Source organism: Sphaeramia orbicularis, chromosome 14 (assembly GCF_902148855.1).
Source record: "Sphaeramia orbicularis chromosome 14, fSphaOr1.1, whole genome shotgun sequence".
NCBI lineage: Eukaryota > Metazoa > Chordata > Actinopteri > Kurtiformes > Apogonidae > Sphaeramia > Sphaeramia orbicularis.
This window is the reverse complement of record NC_043970.1, coordinates 19,263,914-19,284,766: the sequence shown is the minus strand read 5'-3', so window position 1 is coordinate 19,284,766 and position 20,853 is coordinate 19,263,914. Positions and strand designations below refer to the sequence as shown.

The window sequence follows — 20,853 nt, the reverse complement described above, 5'->3', positions numbered from 1 at the left end:
ACATATTTATGCAAGTTCAGAATACAGTTCCATATATCTGTGTCTTAGGATGTTTTTTAGAATGTTACTGTCTGACTACTGTATGTAGTTTTTTTCCCTCATTATGTATCTCTATATTGATTTAATCTAATTGCATCTTTTACAGTGTTACATCTTTTGCACTATTTTTATCTTGTCATATATTCCGTATTTCTGCTCGTGCTCCAAACTGAAGTACATTCATACATATCAGATATATCTGTATCGATAAAGAAAATTTAACAGTATGAATAAAAACCTGTTTAAAAAAAAGTTTATTTGGAAATCACATGAATGGACAAAATAGAAAAAGAAAATAAAAAGTGACCAGTGTACTTTGAATATTACTAAAATTTCCAATTAAATTAAGTGAAAAAATATGGTTATAATATATGGAAGTCAACTCCTGCTATGTTGGAGAAATAAAAACTGATCAGTATCTTGTTATAAGTTTTCAAGTTTTTACAATATAGCCCTTTATCGTGTTGATGATGAATAAAACTTTTCTTGACATGACAAGATACTGATAAACTTTTGTTTTTCTGACATGACAGCAATACACTTAAGTAATAATAGGAAAATGTATAATATTTACCATATTTACAATTTACACACCAGTTAAGGACTGTTATTATTCCAAATCAAATGTTGCATTAATTATCTAAAGTGAGCTTGACTTTATCATTATACATTAAATATTTAAACATTTTATTGCTCAGTATACATGTAATAAAAATAAAAGGCCAATCAACAAACCTTACAGTTTTGCACTAACTTTACATTAAAATTAGCAGAGAAATGATTTTGATTTAAAGTTTAACAGAAAGAAAAAATAGACAGAAAACTATTAAATTTGCAGATATACATGATAACTTGTTCCAAGTTAATATTGATAGTCTCAAAGAAATGACACTAAATGTAAGCTTAAGAGAAAGACATAGAGGAAGAGGAGGAGCGTCTGGTCTGAGCAATCCAGGAGCTGAAGGCAGAAACTCGAGCGTAAACTCCCGGTCTCTGAGGTAGTCCACAGCCAATCCCAAAAGAGGTGACGCCTGTTAGGAGCCAATCACATCACATTTCTTACTCACACTCCTCACATCAGGTTAAAGATAGTCTAGTGCTGCTTATAATCAGACATATGCAATCATGCTAATGTATATAATCTACTGTGTGAAAGAAACCAACCAATCACAGTCCAGTATCCATCATCCAGACACATCAGTGGACCTCCAGAGTCACCCTGAAACAATATCACAGTATGTAACTACATTAGTAGTTCTAAGTCAAACGCATGTCAAAAGATGTACTTTGATAATGTCATGATGGAGAGTGGGATCATAAAAATCAATGTTTTCACCAACATTCTCAATGAAAATGTCTATATCTGGTGTGATTCAGGCAGTTCCAGATGAGGTAATGTATAAGTTTTATTCATGAAGACTTTATACAATGTTTAGTAATGTAGAGGGATGTTATGTTATTTCATTCTAATGGAATATAGACAATAAATAAATTATCAAGTGCAACGCATCCAACCTGGCTGTTTCTCAGCAATGAACAAATGACGTGAAGACGACAAACATTAAACTTTGTGTTTTGTTACCTGGCAGGAGTCAACTCCACCCTCAGGAAATCCAGCACACAACATGGCAGATGTGATGTTATATTCAGGTAAGAGACGCTGACACTGATCCTGAAGAACCAGTGGAACCTGAGCCTCCTGCAGGATGTCAGGGAGAGAACCTGAAAGAGCAGAGATTTTACACAGCACTGAAAATATTTAATCATCTTCATGACTCAGTGATGATTGGTCGACCTCTGTCAGCTGACCTGGGATCACAGTTTAATAAATGACCAATGACTTCATCTACAGTGAAGGCTGCTGAACTCTAAATCAGAATAATTTCTCTTCTAAATATAAACTCACATATAAACCCTTATAGAGGTCATTGCATCTTTCTCTTAAACTTTAGATCTGAATCATAAATCAGCTACTTTCAAACTGTTGTCAAATGCCAACACTTATGGGAACAGTTGAGAAAAAGGAAAAGAAGAATGTATTTGGACTAATCTGTGTCTGGATTTTGACTCTATGTGTCAATTCTGTGTAAGTTATTCCAGAAGTAAATTCTATTAATGAGTGATGAAACAGTTAGACATTACAGTGACTCAGTTGGTGGAGCATTATTTTCCAGAATGCAAGATAAGAACTTGACAAAAATTGCTAAGGATTTATTTTACAGTGATTTTAGATGCTGTAATGGAGGTTCGTGCTTTATCGATTTCAATATATATATTGAAAGTTTTTATTGAAATTTGCATATATGTAAATATGAATGTAGCTGAGCTATTAACAAACTACTGCAGAATGTGGTGAAACTACTAATTACACAGATTAGTCATTACAGCTCTGAATTCAGTCCTTCACCTTGATGCTGCAGTCGACCCCATCCTGCGATATAAAACTTCTTTCCTGCTGTCACTTGCTGACCATCTTCAGGTAAACACACTGGCTGGACGACGTCTGAACACACAAACACACATTGCCTCTAAAGCTAAAAAACAAGACCACTGTAATATTTCTTCATATGCAGATGATTCTGCTTTTTATGTATCAAAATATATTACTGAAATCCATTTTCAGGTTTTATTGCCGCCGCCAAGGAGGTTATGTTTTTGCCGGTGTTGGTTTGTCTGTTTGTCTGTCTGTCTGAGTGCAAGATAACTCAAAAAGTTATGGACAGATTTGGATGAAAATTTCAGGAAATGTTGATACTGGTACAAGGAACAAATGATAAAATTTTGGTGGTGATCGGGGGTGGGGGGCGGGGGGGCACTGATATGCCTTGGCGGAGGTCTGCGCTCTACAAGTGCTTTTCTAGAAAAGACAGCGCAGACCTCCGCCAAGGCAGATCAGTGCCCCCCCCGCCCCCCACCCCTACCCCCGATCACCGCCAAAATTTAATCATTTGTTCCTTGTGCCAGTGTCAACATTTCCTGAAATTTTCATCCAAATCACTGATCTGCCTTGGCGGAGGTCTGTGCTCTCCGAGTGCTTCTAGTTTTTGATTGTTATTCTTTTTACTAAATCAAATAATAATTTACAAGTGGTACCAGGCACACTTGCCTCTTACACATATTGTATCTTATTTTGGCATAGATCCAGCTGATGTCATCATGTCTATGCGTGTGCTGATGTTAGCATAACAATTGCCTCTATCTATGTGCCAAGTTTGAAGATTTTTTTTTTTAGACATTTGAAATTTCACCCTTTATTAGTAAAGGGAGAAAAAAATGATTTAAAAAATTAATAAAATATTTGAACTTTGACCTACTTTTCCCAAAGTGTAACCACATCTGTTCTTGGTCACTGGCAATCTATAAACCCAATTTGGTATGACTTCATCCAATAGTTTTGCTGCTAGAGCATTAACAACAAAGAAACAAACAAACCGAATCAAAAACAATACCCCTTGCCTCCCCTTCAGGGGGCAGGGTAATAAATGTAAATTAGATGACAGTCAGTGCGTTCTCAGCTTTAGTACAAATACTGTTGAATGCTGAATACTGACCAGTGAAGTTAACTGGGTGCTGCAGATGCATCATGGCGATGTCTGCCTGTTTGGTTTGTCGGTTGTAGTGTCTGTTAATAATGATCCGATCAACTTGTTGGATCTGAACCTCAGGAGCATTTAGCTGTGACTGGGCGTACAGACCAAAGGCAGCAGTCCACCATGACAGGTGGATGTTCTTCCTGTGAGACATGTGACACAATGTAGATCACATGAGTTCACATGTGTTTGTATAGTCCATAAAATCCTCAGAAATAGCTTTATTATGTTTACATACCTCAAGCTCCAGGTCCTTTATTATTTAGTTTGCATTGTAACCTATTCCAGAAAAGTTGGAATATTTCCTTAAATGCTGTAATATCTTGGTGATTTTTTATTTGATTTAATATTTTTAAGTCTGAAGGAGCCGTTTGTTATAATGCAAAGGTTAAAAATGTAAAAAAAAAAACCAAATAAACAAAAAAACTGTCAAAAATTGCAAATTCAATCAAATTGCTAGACTTCCTTTTGATTTTAGAGTATACATGGGTGAAAAAAGTTTAAGTCAAACATTATGCAGGGGTTAACCACGTTTGATCCATACTCTATTTGATGTCTTGTGATCTTACAAGCATGGTTTGCTCCTAAAACATTTGAGTCTTTCTTTCTTAAATTGTTACTGCTCTGGTTCTAAATAACTGTTGACTTCATTTCTTGTGTAACATTTGGAACACAAGGCAGACTCTTGACTCTCTCACCCATAGACGCAGTGTGCAGCGGTCAGCAGCCAGTCTCGGCCAATCAGTGATGCTCCACATACATGACGCCCCCTCCATTGCAGAGAAACCATCCATGGCCACGCCCCTTTGGCAGCATTCACCCCGCCCACCACTTTAGCACCACCTGACGGGAAACAACCACAGACTGAACCTCTACAATGTCACCCACTGGTTTATGAAAGACAATTTGAAGTCATTGAGTTATATGAGTTCCTTGTATTTGCATAAACAGGGGACACTAGAGATGAAAACGACCACTGAATTGACCATCGAAAACATGGTAAATACAACCAAGTAATTTCAGCTTCAAGATCAGTATTAACACGTCCAGCTATGTTTATTAATGGTAATGTCAGGTTTGCATACAAAAACATTAATTTGCACCAGTGTGTGACTTTTATTTGTTTTATCTTTTGGTTGTATTTCAGATACTATTTTTCTATTATTGTGTATCTGTTTTGTCAGTTTTAGTATATGTTATCTTTTACATCTACATATTTTTTATTAGTTTTACTATATCTTTTATTTTTACCCATATCCTTGTACAGTACTTTGGACACTCTGCGTTGTTGTAAATGTGCTATATAATTAAACTTGAACTTTACCATGACCAACTAACAGACCATTTATCCTTTTGGAGAAAAAAAAATTTCTCTGCCCACCCGCCAACACCAACAAAATTATAACAAGTGGTGCCAGGCAAAACAAACCCTGCCCCTCACATATGTTGTAGCTTATTTTGGCATTGATCCAGCTGATGTCATCATGTCTATGCGTGTGCTGATGTCAGCATATCAATTGCCTCTATATATGTGCCAAGTTTGAAGTAAATTGAAACAAAACTAATGTTTTTATAGACATTTGAAATTTTGACCATTCTAAGTAAATGGGATAAAAAAAAGATTTAAAAAATTAATAAAAAATTTAAATTTAGACCAACTTTTCCCAAAATATAGTGACATCTATTCTGGGTTACTGGCAATCTATAAACCCAATTTGGTATGAATTCAACCAATAGTTTTTCTGCTAGAGTGTTAACAAACAAACAAACATACTGAACCAATAACAATACCCCATGTCTCCCCCTCGGGGGGTGAGGTAACGATGGTTCAAGGATAACTTTTTATTTTTCCCATTCTTTGTAAATTTTGTGCAAATTTTTAAAAAATTATAATTTATATATATATCTATAATAAAAACTCAGGTCGCTCCAAATAAAAATATGACATATGCAATTATCTTGTCATAAAAATAAAAACTTACTTTAGAACAATAAACACATTTTTGATAACAAAGATTAATATTTCAACAGTATCAGTGGCTGCAATGAGCCCATTTGTATTGCATATAAAAAAAGGTAATGAAAACATAATATTACTTCACATTACATTTTGATCCTGTCTTGCACACTAGAATAAGGTTAATTACCAGTGAATAAAAAAACTAAATATTGTTGAAACAAAGTAGGTGATGGTCACAGGCTGGGAATTGTGATTATGTAAAAGTAAACACAACAGATAATAATGACAGCAGCTTTTATTTCCTACCTGGGTTATGTTTCTTCTCTTCTGATTGGTCCATGTCAGTGGTGACGTTAGTGAGCAGACGAACACCACAAGCTGAAACACACACACACATACACAGTCCTTTACATTATCTCCCAGTAGTGTAGTTCAGGTACAGTACAGGTGTTTTTATAGTGTACTCACGTTTGTTGTCACAGCTCAGAGATATGACTTTCTCACAGGTATTGCTGTCAAGATAAAGAGAAAAGATAAAATATGACCTCAGTGAAGTGTGCTGATGTCATAGAGTGTGTTAGTCCAGTTCTGGTTTACCTGACAGTGGTTTCCAGACTTCCATTGTGGACTTCGAGAGATATAAACGGTGAATCTTGTAGCAAAGCTGGAAACTCTGTGACATGACCAGACCTGCACAGAAACCAGAACCAGGTATGAGTCTGGACCTCACAAAACCACAAGTACGGTCTCTAACACAATATGCAAAAATGAAAAACAGGTTAACTATATTTTATGATAAAAGTAAGGCCAGAAATATCACAGAGGATGTTATTTGCCCACCACAAACCATTTTATGGGAATGAGTCTAATTCATTACCTCCACCAAGTGTAACAGCAGAGGTTATGTTTTGTCTTTCTGTCTGTCTGTCGTGTCTGTTTGTCTGTTAGCAAGATAACTCAAAAAGTTATGGACGGATTTTCATGAAATTTTCAGGAAATGTTGATATTGGAGGTGGTGATTGGGGTGGGGGGGTGATCTGTCTTGGCGGAGGTCTGTGCTCTCCAAGTGCTTTTCTAGTTTTTATTTTCTTTTTTGTGCCTTTTTATACATTTTCTTGAAATTTGCATGATAATTTTATGTAAACACAGCTGCTGCAGTGTGGAATTATCACTAATCGATCTGTACTGGAGACCTGATTTGTTCTACAAAAATCACTGAAAATGCTAATTCATGTCACCAGTATTTCTAAAAAATGTACAGCAATTTGTGGCATTAGAAAAATAATATAGATATTGCCTCTGGTTTCACAATTCATGTTTCTGGTAAAACCTTTTTTTCTGTTACGGCCCAGAATCACACAGTGTATAGAAGCTTCAGTCTACCTCTTATCTGTATCTCTATAGTTACCTGTATCCCAGGTATTGACAGGTGAAGTTGGTCAGATGAGAGTTCCAGGTGTCAGCACACACAGTCAACAGAGAGGAAGCAAGCTGAAACTGCAGGCGACTGGACTCATTCACCGGCAGCACAACTACAACACACATTGACACACCTGTATCACATGACTGAATACAAGTGTGTGATGAAGGTGATCTAATGTGACCAACTGTGAAGCAACAACTCAGAAATATGGTGTGAATATTACTAATGTCTCACCACAGTCAGCCTCATCGGAGCCGTCAGGACAGTCCATCACACTGTTACACTGGCTGTTACCATGGATACAGCTTCCTGTGTGACACTGGAACTGGCCAGCTGCACACGGTGCTGTTCAGAAACCACATGACCACATTAAGTGGAAGATAATATACTATAATACCCATGAGCTTCAGCTTGTCTTGCTTTTGAGAACATTGAGGTCACTGTTGAAGATCAGTTCACATTCTAAAAGAAACCAGATGTTCTAGTGTCACCTCAGCTCTCTGGAAAATCTTCTTTTGAAAGTCTACAAATACTGTGTCTGAGTACTACTCTACACTACTACAATAACCATAATGTCAGCTGATGTTGCCATGGAGAAGAGGCCTCAAACTGATTCCACAAAGTGTCACCTGCAACTTCAGCTCACTAATATGTTAAACAAGTCAAATAAAACAACATAGAGTAAAAGAAAAAAAAAATAGACACAATCTCAAATATTATCATGAAATATTGTTTTTAAATATTTTTTGCATTTCAAAAGGTGTGGCTGCATCAGATAGACACATTCAAATAGTTTTTGGAAATTGTTAACAAGAAAAAATAACAGAACTAAATTGTTGACAGTTCAACATGTCATGCTGAATGGGTTTCCAGGGGCATTATCTTGTTGAAACATCCAGTTTTGACCTCAATAGAACGGAGCTCATGCAGAAGGGAGAATGGAACAATAGCTACTTAAGAAATACTTCAGACTGATTCTTAATGAAATATATCACAAATACAGAGGGTGTCTAGAAACTTTTTTCCACCACTGTAGAAGACATGTCAAAAACAATATCATTACAGAACATTTTTGTGCTGGGTCTTTTCTTCAGGAACATAGTGTATCTTTAGTGACTTTTACACAGAGATCCCAGAAAAAAGGTAAGATGGTGATCTCACCTTTTTTCCACCATAAACCGATTTCCACAGCCAAGCCAAAGGAGTAACAGAGGTGAGATAGGCTGGACTTTTACACAGTGGACCTGTGTTCCGGAATCAAAGGGGTGGTGATGCAACGCAGTGTATAGTGTGATGTATAACTTGCATGTCGGAAATACCCTGAGCATAGCGGTGTTGCTAACCTCTCCAAACTCGACTTGTCTCTCACCGTTCCATAAATGTTAGTTAGCATGGATAGAGTCCCCCACCCAAAGTGACAACAGTGTGTTTACATGTTCAACATCTTTCTGGTCATGTTGATATATTTTACTGTACACGGCCTGCACTCATTTTTAAATCCCCCTGGTGTAGGGGTTGCACACGCAATAAATCATCAAAACATCACACCTTGGTTGCAGAACGAGAGGTGTTCCTTTTACATAGCGTTCCACCTTTATCATGGTGTGAACTCACCTGGTGACCCCAGCTTCACCCCGGAGGTGAAGTTGGCCTTGAATCCTCGTCCATACCCTGATTTGTCCGTAAAGAGCCAAACTGACATCTGATTGGTAGTTGAGAAAAAGTCATTGATGGGACTGTCGCTGCCGGTGAGAACAGCTGAGAGAAAGAAACACAATTCTCCTTGACAAATTCTACTGAGGGAGAAAGGTATTATGGGTAAAAAAATAAAAAAAACCCTACCCAGTAAGGTGGAGTCTGGTCCCGCCCCATCCCGAACCTCGACAACATCGTAGGTTGCTTCAATGTCGAAGTCCAGGAAGTGGAGCTGGATGTTGTGACCCTCATCAGCATTGAGTGTCCACAGACCTGGGGAGCAGAGGATTATGGGTAAATTAAGCTGGTGTGAAAGTAACACAGTGGATCTGCTCGTCTTTCAGACAGGGGAAGCTCATTGTCGGCTTACATCAAAAAAATTGTCAAGTTATTTAAACATAAATTCGGTCCTCCGTTCCTTTTTAAGAAAATGGTCAGTGACCATTATTATTATTATTATTATTATTATTATTATTATTATTATTATTATTATCGTACCAAGTCGGCGTCTTTTCCAGGGACTGGACCAGTGTCCTCTCTGCTTAGATTGCCTTGGCCCATTGTGTTGTGGGTGTAAGACTTCAGCCTTTTTAAACAAGAGATGCTCCTTTCACTCCGACCAAGCCGACAATTTGATTGATTTAACTATCTACAAAACGATATTAAACTCGAACAAGAAATGATTAAATTATGTAACTGAAACAAGAAAACGTTGAAACTATGTTAAATTGAAACAAGAAAGTACAATGAGTGTTTTATTTACGGTGCAAGAAATGAACGAGTAATTTCGTAGTGGTTTCTCTCTGATTTCACAGCAGAATGTGCGACGGTTTTAAACTGAACTGTGTCAGTGAAGGAGTAGAGCTGAAAACAGCTGTCAATCAAAAGGGATTCAGCCTTTCGCCTGATCCTCCAATCAGCACGTGGGATTCTGGCGTCCAGCCCGGCCGAGCTCCGCCCACAGCTCCATTCACCCCCAGAGACACCTGGCGTCCGGGGGCAGGACAACATCGTGGTATTTATCCAATTACCGGCCAGTTTTGACGCAATGAAAAAAACTGTCCCACTCAGTCCCATTGAAGCCCATAGACGCCTGCAGTCTACGGACAAATGCACTGAGCAGAGCTCGAATGAGAAAACAGCGCAACGGGAATGTATGAGAAGTGAACAACATCTCGTCCGTTGATTTGTGATAAAGCTGATCCTGAACGAACTCATCTTTGAGATGAACGTGTTCTAACACATTTGTAGTCAATAAAATGTCAACACAACTGAACATATTTAACCATTTAATTTTCGTAATTTTAGGGGAAGCCGGGCTTCCCTTGCAGTCTAGGAGAAATCGCCACTGATCTATTCATAATACGTTCATAGATCAATATCGTTATGAAAAAATAAAAACAATCTGAAATTCTATCTTCATCCTGGTGCAAACATTCAAATTTTGTTTTATAATGAAAGTAAAATATATTATATATTATATTTATGATTTATACTCACACTCAGCCTCATGTCCATAGGAATGTGGGTAATTTGGTGAGCTGAAGGTAGTGTTGGGCGCCCATAGGTCAAAGGGTCCTCCACAGTCAGCTGGGATAGGAGGCGGCATTGTAGGAAGCGGTACATTTGTTGGGTCAGGGGGGGCGGGGCCACAGGCTCCGGAGGTCAGACTGATGTCATCTAAGGCGATGTCATTCCTCATCCCACCTTTTTTCAGAGCCTCAAACACCACCTGATCAGAGGTCAGAGGTCAGTCCCTGAGCCACATATTACGGTTTTTCCCAATTGCTAAAACACAAAAGCCAATTCTCTAAACCAAATAACCAGTCCTCTAAACACATTTAATAAAAGTAGCCCCTGTTTGCCAAAACTATAAACACATTTCACATGAAGACACAATTCACAAAACACAATCCTCCTTTTTTCATAAATCTAAACACATTTTGTTTTGCTAAAACACAAGTTGCAAAAAAACTCTGCTCAAATTCTCAAATTAAAGCTCATGTGATGCAAAATACTTGCCACAATCAGCAAAATTTGAACACAATGAACACATCTGGCTTCATTCATTAAACACAACAACTCAAAATTGAAGACACTTGTTGCAAATGATGTGATTACACCTATAAAAGCCAGTTCAGAGTGCACAGTTTACTGAAGGCTCAAACAAACACAATGGACAGAGGAAGAGGAGTGCAACGACGTGATGCCGCATAATATATGTGTGTGTGGGATAAATACTGTAAATGAATAAGAAAGCACTCGGAGAGCGCAGACCTCCGTCAAAACAGATGTGTGCCCCCCCTCCATGTTGGTTTGTTTGTTTGTTTGTTAGCAAGATAACTCAAAAAGTTATGGATAGATTTTCATGAAATTTTCAGGAAATGTTGATACTGGCAAAAGAAACAAATGATTAAATTTTGGTGGTGATCAGGGGTGGGGGGTGGGGGGGCACTGATCGGCCTTGGCGGAGGTCTGCGTTCTCCGAGTACTATTCTAGAAAAGATAGCGCACACCTTCGCCAAGGCCGATCAGTGGGCCCCCCACCCCTGATCACCACCAAAATTTAATCATTTCTTCCTTGTGCCAGTATCAGCAATTCCTGAAAATTTCATGAATATCTGTCCATAAATTTTTAAGTTATCTTGCTAACAAATAAACAAACACACACGCACGCACGCATGCACACAAAGCAAAGCGATCACAATTTTTACCTCCGCCAGGAGGTAAAAATATCACACCATGAACATTGTTTTCAATGAGTATTGTTGTATGTACTGGATCCTCTGTAGTGTTAGCATAAAGTTGTGATCCAGTACAGTAGTGTACATACTGTATTTTCTGTAGATTTACATACTGTTCATATGAAACACACATCTATGAAGGCCCAATACTTTACAGTGATATATTCTGAGAACAGATGCTGCAAGGTTTCTAAAAATATGCTTTGGCAGTTGTGGAAAAAAAAGAACATTCTCACACACTGAACACTGTGTTTTCAGTTGTTTTTTTGTAGTGTGTAATGATGTGTATAGTGTTTAAATTTTTGCAGGCTTTGAGCAGCTGTTTTGGAGGGAAAGTTTGAATTTTGAAGAGAGAAGGTGTAGTTTTGTTTATGTAGCTTTAGAAAAGTGTGCTGTGTTTAGAGTTTTGGAAAAATGGAGGAAAATTTTGTGAAATGTGTTTTAGCAGTTGACAAAAACTGTAACACCTGACATTTCACTTCCTGTATGATGTCACTCACCACGGTCTCAGTCGTCAGGTTAAGTGTCACCTGACCAGCGTTCCAGTTGTCACCATAGTTACCGTCTTTTTGGAACAGCACGGTAACATTTGACGCTTGATGCAGCAGGACTCTGAGATGGTGAACGTCCTCTCCAAACATGTGATACCTGATTCATTATCAGTACAGTGATCAATAATCAATACACCAACCAATAATGAATACAGTGATTATGTGATAACTGTGCATAACTATGAAGACAGATAGATGAATAGATGTTTGCTTGTTTATTTATACATGTAGTCGTGAACATGATAATCTTTATAGTGGACTTGTTCACTCCTTAGTTTCTCAGCTTCTCGTTTATGTTTATTCATTTATTTTTTTATGTTTTATTGTATATTTAGTGTACAGTGTGGACTCATTTGAAATTATCCTCAATTTCCTTATTTTCCTTTTTATTTCTGCTCTTGAATTTGGTTTCTAAGTCTTTTACCTTCTGGTTACAATATGTGTTTGTAAGTTCATTTATTTATTTTTACATTTACTTATTTGAATATTTGTGCTTTTCTATTTATTATGTTGTTTATCATATTCACCCCTATGAAAATATTGTAATCCGTGAATCTGTCTGTTTACATCTGTAACTGAAAATCTATAGTGTATTATGGCGTGAAATTTTTTGCACAGGAAAATGCTGGAAAAACACACACACACACGTACACCTGTTACATAAACATCTGCTTGCTGAACTACAACTTAAAGCATATCTTCATATCATTTCCAAATCTGCCATATGTTCTGTTCTTGACCTCAATTTTGAATTCAGTGACTTCAGATTTGATTTTTAGACTCAGTTCTCTTTCTTTTCTCAAATAAATTGCTTTTTTCATATAAACACATGTACTGTTCCAAAGCAGCAGATGTATGTGTGGTGTGATGTGATCCAGGGAGTGAGGGTCTGCAGTCCCTGATGGTCTTGATTATTGGATGTCTAGTGTTTTTGTTTGTTTACTTGTTTACCAGAACTGCAGACACATGGGCTGGGTGGATGGAGTCAGTGGGAGGCTGTGGATCCTGAAACTCTTTGGCCATTGACCAGGACTCATTGGAGTGACGATGTAGAAACCTGACAAATCGATCAGTAAACATATTAATCAGTAAGATAAATAATCCTGTGATAGTTCTACTACAACTATTACTACAACTAAAACTAATAATAAAAATTCTAAATCGGATACCAGATGTATTTCCAAGAGTGTGGTCAACACTCGGTCCACTGAGTGGAGGGAATGTGGAGCCGTGGGTTCGAATCCAGTCTCCGTCATGATCCTGCTTCTGCCTCAGAAAACACATGCCTTGCTCAAAGGTACAGGTCAGCTTCTGCTCATCTGCACAGACACACACAGGGTCACATAAGACATAAACTGATTTGTAATGTCCTTCTCTCTGGATGGTTCTTACTGCTGATTGTGGACATGTTGACAGCACTGTAGGAGGCGTTGAACCCAGACAGATGGTTGACGTCGTCAGAAATAAACTTCACAGTTGATTGGTCCGACAACAGCCACACGATACCAGGAGGGGTGGAGCCTGAGAACTCAGCTGGAAGAGTGAGATGTCAGTAACTGAAATATAATCATAATAAACATAACAAAAACCAGGACTGCAACAAGTGGTGCCAAGCACAACAAACCCCACCCCTCGGGTGTATTGTAGCTTATTTTGGCATCAATCCAGCTGATACCATGTCTATGCATGTGCTGATATCAGCATATCAGTTGCCTCTATTTATGTGCCAAATTTGAAGGAAATTGAAACAATATGGATGTTTTAATAGACATTTGTATTTTTTCCCATTATAAATAAATGGGTGGGGAAAAAAAAGATTTTAAAAATTCATAAAAAATTTGAACTTTGACTTACTTTTCCCAAAATGTAATCAGATCAATTCTGGGTCACTGGCAATCTATAAACCCAATTTGGTATGAATTCAAGCAGTAGTTTTACTGCTAGAGTGGTAACAAACAAACAAACCAAACCAAAAACAATACACCTTGCATCCTTTTCGGGGGGGGCGGGGTAAAAATGTAAGCTAACCCCTCAAAGTTGCCATCATAGTTTTTGAACACTGAAACCATTTAAGTGTATACATTATATATAATATTAAGTATAAATAAGACATATTAATAAAGATCCAAAATGCGGAAACTAATTAACTTGAATGAATTGTAATTACCAATATCACAAAAACGTTAAAGACTGCGAACATGTAAATAGTAAAAAAATGAATGAAAAAATGAACTTGACACAATAAAACATAAAGATGAAAATTATCAACATCAAAACTAATTAAGTTCAGTCACTGAAATACAATGACCAACACTGAACATTTAAAAAATTTTGAGCATGAAAACTGATAAAGTTGAAACACTGATATGAAATGGTGAATGAATTGACACGATGAAGCATAGCAACTAATACTAAAGCAGAATGAAACTTAAATAAGGTTTTAAACATAAAAGATAATAACGTAGGATGTAAACATACCTATGAGCTGTTTTTCGGCTCCGACTCCTTCATAAAGATTCAGGGTATCAATGTCTTCTTCTGTTTCAAAATGCTGGATGTCGATCTGAATAGAAAGTCCTCTCTGCACTCTTTACAAAAACACACACATTGCAGATTTTCCATCTTCAGAAATATCATTAAAAAAAAAAACGTTATTGGGAAACAGTGTCATTGTTGATGGTTACCTGATGATCCAACGACAGAAACTACTGTTGTAAGTTTGAGACGTTGAGGAGCTGAATGAACCACTTGGCCCATGCAGCAAGAACTGTCCATCACATGCTGTTGCTACGAAAAGAATAATAATGACATCATCACAGGATGCTTCAGAAGATTGTTCACATTTTAATAAAGCACTCACGTGAAAAAAACAAACAAACCACAGCGAGAGGCTTCTTCATCAGAGGCATCAGGACAATCCATAAATCCATCACAGAGACAGTCAGTGGGAATGCATGTCAGTCGATCAGAACAAGATGTGTGATAGGGAGGACACGTCACTGTAGACAAAATGTGAACATTTACACATCTGATGAGGAAAATAATCACTGAAGACGCATTACGAGTGAACGTAAACATAAATGAAGAGGAGGAGATGTCACTGAAGAGACAAAACATTGGAACATGAACATGTGATGAGGAGGACACACCACTGCAGAGTTGAAACATGTAAAAAATAGCACATCTGAAGAGGTGGACACATAAAGAAGAATTAATAAATGAACGAACAAATACATAAATAGTACAGTCAGTTTTTCTTACTTTCTGTTGGTGTGATAACAGTCGTTGGCGGAACAACTGTTGTGTCTGGTTTTTCTGAGGGAAAAAAGTTTTTTATCAGTTGAAGTTAGGGTGAGATGAGGTGATGTGATGTGATCTGTTTCATGTTGCTGGTAAAACACATGCTGTAAATCTAAGCTTTTATTTCTTCTCCCTCCATTGGGCTCAGGTTTATGACCTTTGACCTCACCTATGATCTGGATGCTGTTGCTGTCAATCACTAATCCTCCACCATCAACCTGTTGAAGCCCTGTCTTCAGTTGTTGCTTCGTTTCCTCCACATCCACCATCTGGCTTAACCAGAGGTCAAAGGTCACCACCACACTGCCTGGGCTGAGGATCAGAGGTCAGAAATCACCTTGTTAATACAATGATCGAATCAGTCCATTTTTTTTGTGACAAATGCTGCCATACCTGAAGGAAACCACCTGACAGGATCTAAACTGCAGTCTGAGCTCACTGTGACCGAACGCCTCCGACACCTGCCCACAGGTCAGAGGTCACATAGTTATCAACTGATCAGACCTGGAACCCAATTTATTCTACATACATGTGAAACGTCTCTGTTCTTCATCAGTTGCAATTCATTGCAGTTGGAACCTGTGGGGAACCACTGGTTCTAGATGTGGTAGTTTTTATGCTGGGGAGAGATGACCTTTGGGGAAAATTCCACTGGCATTTTCAGTTAAATAACCTCTCAGCTGGCATGTCTGTTTCTTGCACATGAAATTTGACACCATGGCAATGTGGCCCTATTGCATATCTGTTGCTAGGTAACCCACTTCAATGATGATTCTGTGATTCTGGGCATAATAATGTGATTGTAAGGCTATTGTATTCCAAAATTACTAATATCTCCCAAAATATTGGTCCTATCAACTTGCCTCTTTTCACTAGTCTCTTCCTTGACCAAAAATACATAACTATGCCAAACTGTAGCAGTCAGCTCTTTACAGATTTTGTGTGATGCCTGAGACACACAGAGTCCACTTCCTTTTTATAAATTAGATAATGGAAAATTTATATAAATATCAATGTTTTGTGTCAATCATTATGAAAAATTGTATATATGATATACCTAACATGCTCCCAATTTATTCAATTATCACAGAAAATGTACCTCATTCATTTCATACCATATATTTGACATTTTACAAAAGAAAGACATGAATCTATTCAACATGAAATAAGTTGTCTGCTTTAATATTATTAAAACTACATAACATGAATTTAATTAAATGTAGAACACATTTTAATGAGAAATACTGGTGAGAGGAAATAGTATTTTCACACATATAGAACAGTGGAGTTTCTAGTAGGGGTTGGATTGAGACAAATAATAACACAATAAACTTCCTGCAATCTCACCAGTTGTTGGACATCAAAGGCCAGAGACTTAAACTGCAAACTGCTGGAGTTTCTGAGTTCCTCGGAGAAAACGGCACCCTCTTTGATCACCATCCGCCCACTCTGCTGCTCTGGCTCAATGGCACCTTGGCAGTAACAATATTACTAATTAACACAAATCAATACATTAAATGAAAATATGTGATGTTCATTATACAAAGACGGACACTGTGAAGCCAAAACATCTCAGTCTCTCTTTTGACTTGTGTACCTCTTGCGAACATATGAATATGTGCAAAAAAGTGATATTTAGTGGTGTCATTAAATATGGACAAGCCTTAGAAGGAGGAGGTCATGGATGGACATGGAGAAATCAAAAACAGGGAGAAGTTGAGTCCAGAAGACCAGCATTTATGTGCTCCATTTACACCTGAAGGTAAATGATAAGTTTCATTTTATTCATGTTTGTTATGTTCACTATTTAAGTTCCATATATTAGTCATAATGTGTTTTTTCTTTTTTTTTTCAATCCCTAACCAAGTTATTTTTGTGTCTAAACCAAACTTAATGTCAGTTATGACATTATCATGGCATAAATACAACAGTTATGCAGATTTTTGCTGTCAGTGGTATTCTGCATCCACAAATTTCATGCATACATTTTGTTTTGGAAATTCAAGGATTCAAGTTGTCATCTGTTTGATCAGTTTGTTTGTTATTAGTTATTTGGTGTTAAAATGTGCAATTGATGGTTTTAATGGACATTTTCCATTCCGAATTCCTCAGATGTCTCTCCAATCACAGAATCCACATTTCTATAATAGTCTTATTTTGACTCATCAACAAATTTGTCCAAAAATCCCACATAGTAGTGATTTTGTTAATTGTTTCATTGTTGACATTCTGTTTGACACAGCTGGTGGCAGAGGATGAAGTTATTGTATTTAAGAGGTCATTTAAACCACTTTTTCAAATTACAACTTTGCTAATAAGCCAATATTCTTGCATGAAGCTCAATTTCATTTGCATAAAAGAAAATGCAGCACAGTTTAGTCTCAGTTAATCCAAAAATGGGAATTGTGGTTATTTGCTTTAAGGAACTGTGTAAAAACAAATGAGAGGATCTGAAACACGTGCAGCTAATTTCATAAACTAGTTTTATGAAACATAGGCTTGATTACAAGAAACTCAGCTCACCTTCAGGCCTGAGGTTCATCCAGCACACGACGATCAGTCCAACACAACAGACCAGAAGAAGAACAGAGACGACGCTGAGGAGAAACTCCAGAGACGACAGACGCCTCCTCATCCTGACAACAACAAAAACAAACACAGTGATCACAACAAACACAACAAGTACACTGACAACAACAACAACGATATTGTTTTACACAAGTGTTGTTTATACATAAAGACAAGAAAATTAAAATCAAATAACAGTTTAATAAATGCCAAAATTAGCTTGAAAATTAGGCAGAATTTAATGTCTCATTATGTACTACGGAAGTGTATTGCATTCACACAAAAAATTAAATTCGGCTCTGTTTTTCTGAATTAACGAGATAATTATCTCGTAAAAACAGAGCCGAATTTTTATTTTTTCAGAAAACAGTCTGTCGCTAATTTAGAAAAACAGAGCAAAATTTAATGTTTTTGGTTACGAGAACGGAACCAACTTCACGTTCCCCCGAAGGGTTTTCAGCAGCACATGTAGAAGGAGCTCCTGCCTGGATCAGCCACTACTGGCCCATTGACTGAGAAAATCAGAGCCGAATTTTTATTTTTTCATAAAACAGTATAAAATAAGTTTTAAAAAAAATTGGCTCTGTTTTTCCGAATTAACGAGATACTGTTTTCTGAAAAAAATTTAATTCAGTTCCGTTTTTATGAGATAATTATCTTGTTAATTCAGAAAAACAGAGCCGAATTTAACTTTTTTCAGAAATCAGTATCTGGTTAATTCAGAAAAACAGAGCCAAATTTTTTTTAAACTTATTTTTTCTTGTAATTACGAGTTAATTATCTCGTTAATTTGGAAAAACAGAGCTGAATTAAATTTTTTTTGTGAATGCAATACGCTTCTGTAGATATCAACTCTTTAGACCCCAGAGGTTGTTTTTTTTTTTTTTGTACCCATGAAGACCTAGTGGTACTTTTGTGGCAGTTCTCAAATGGATTTTTCTTTATATTTAACCTTTTGTAAGTGATTTATCAGTATTTATTGCAACATTATCCTCTTTTTTTTTTTTTTTTTATGTTTTTTCAGTGTAAATCATGTATTTTCCTGTATGTAATTCACTGATGATGTAGTTGTTCATAAAAGCTCAGAGTAAATTCAAAGGTTATTATATCAAATCAGAAAAATAATTAGGAAAACGTGACTTTTTCAACAAAATTATCATTGACTAAACATAAAAAACAAGGGTCTCTATCCACTGTCATTTATCAAACTCCATACTGGTGAATCAATATTGTTGAAGATGACGGTGTTTCCGCATTCACTACAGAGCCTCTGAACGTCCAAATGGGTCATATCTGATGACCATGAAAAGACAAAGAACTGCATTTTACACCAATTATTTACATGTATTGATAGGATTAGTGGATCAACAGGTATTAAACATTTTACATCAGTAGATGCTTTTGGTTGATGGTGTGTGTTTGGGTTTTTATGGGTTAATATTGAATTTTGATATCAAGATTTCAAACAGCTGTCTGTTTCATTCAGTTATGTTGCTTGTCATAATATTACAACTTTGGCACTTAGAGGATTAATATATTTGTAAATCATATTTGATGTCTTGTCTTTGATTCAACATTTCTCATAAAAACTAAAACAAAAGAATTAATCTAAATCGATTTCAAACTCAGTCTACTTATTCATGCATAAAAATAACTAAAACTAAATTGAAAACAAAAACCAAACTGAAAACAACAAAAAAAAAACTTTTAAGAACTCCTTTCCACTGACTCTAAATACAACATCCATGAGCCTCAGCTGTTGCCATGGACACAAGGCCTCAGACTGTAGAGTGTCATCAGTAACTCTAGAGTCTCTTTATTCTCTCTTAGTCGCGTGTATCTTTACTGACCAGTGTATTTTCAGGATCTCTCTGTGGTCATCTTAGTTTTACCTACACTCTGATTGTAACGTTCAAAGGTAAATCATGTGACTTCCTGAACAAAAAGGCAAAAATGAAAATAATGGTTTTAAAACCAAAAGAACCAACAAGAATCAGAGTGATCAGTCAGTTTACCTGTAGTTTTCTTCTATGGCTCTTCAGACTGCAGAATCAGATGAGTGTTTGTCAGCTGTGATCAGTCAGCAGAATTCAGAGCAGCTTTATGCATCTGAAAAATGATTAATGATTCATTATCTGCTGATAACCCATACTGCCTCTGATAATTAATACTGCCTCTGATAATCAATAATGATATTTGTACCATGACATCAGGAAACAGAAACCTGTTGAGATATTATGAACACTGTAACCCACCTATAAGTATGAACATAATATTTAAAATACATTTTTCATATAAGGTTACAATAACTTATACTGTGTCTTGTTAAGATTTTACATTGTTTTGTTTTATTTTGTTAGACTGTGTTTCTTATGTTGTGTTTTGTTACAGTTGCATTAATACATTGTGTTGAGCTACAATATGTTACAACTTACAGTGTGTCCTTTCAAGTTATGGTTCACTGTGTTGTGTTGCACTGTTTGACATCACTACACCATGTTACAATTCACTGCATTATGCTGTTTTTTGTTATGTTCCATTGCATTTAATTTACATTTGATTTGGAGACATTGTAGTATGTTACATTCAAATTCTGGTATGTACTCTCATTGCACATCAATTTAATTAAATTTAATTATTATACTAGATCAGATTAGATTTGATTAGAATGTTATTTTTTCCCTTCTTCCATCCTTTCCTTACCCCCTCCTTGTTTCCTCTCCATATTCTTCTGTTGATTTTTGATTTCATTGAAACCTTTTCATACACTCGTTTCAACAACAGTAAAGTGGTATTTTAATTTTTTCACCTCCACATTTGTTCCCATAAACCCAACATATTTTTTTTAAAATTCATTTAAAAAAAAAAAAAAGTGCTACTGTATATTGGTAATAATCTACTGGTATATTACAAGAGATAATGTTAATGTAAAATCAATAAATTCACCTGTTGATTAAAGTTAATGTCCGTGATGTTTGCCTCT

At 36.6% G+C, this 20,853-nt stretch overlaps 1 protein-coding gene across 1 annotated transcript; it reads right to left on the bottom strand.

Moving 5' to 3' along the window:
* Positions 1 to 829: 829 nt before the first annotated feature.
* tmprss15 (transmembrane serine protease 15) lies at positions 830 to 17,937 on the bottom strand. The gene is made up of 26 exons (XM_030154297.1): positions 17,826 to 17,937; positions 16,650 to 16,774; positions 15,696 to 15,763; positions 15,472 to 15,614; positions 15,264 to 15,317; positions 14,882 to 15,001; positions 14,687 to 14,789; positions 14,481 to 14,590; positions 13,395 to 13,535; positions 13,172 to 13,321; positions 12,954 to 13,059; positions 11,952 to 12,099; positions 10,208 to 10,439; positions 8,855 to 8,980; positions 8,627 to 8,770; positions 7,247 to 7,357; positions 6,998 to 7,121; positions 6,187 to 6,279; positions 6,058 to 6,101; positions 5,896 to 5,967; positions 4,328 to 4,472; positions 3,591 to 3,772; positions 2,447 to 2,542; positions 1,622 to 1,761; positions 1,204 to 1,258; positions 830 to 1,070 (listed from the first exon to the last, which is right to left on the bottom strand). The coding sequence occupies exons 1-26, from the start codon at positions 17,935 to 17,937 to the stop codon at positions 943 to 945; spliced, it is 3,072 nt and encodes a 1,023-aa protein (XP_030010157.1). The 3' UTR covers positions 830 to 942.
* Positions 17,938 to 20,853: the final 2,916 nt, after the last annotated feature.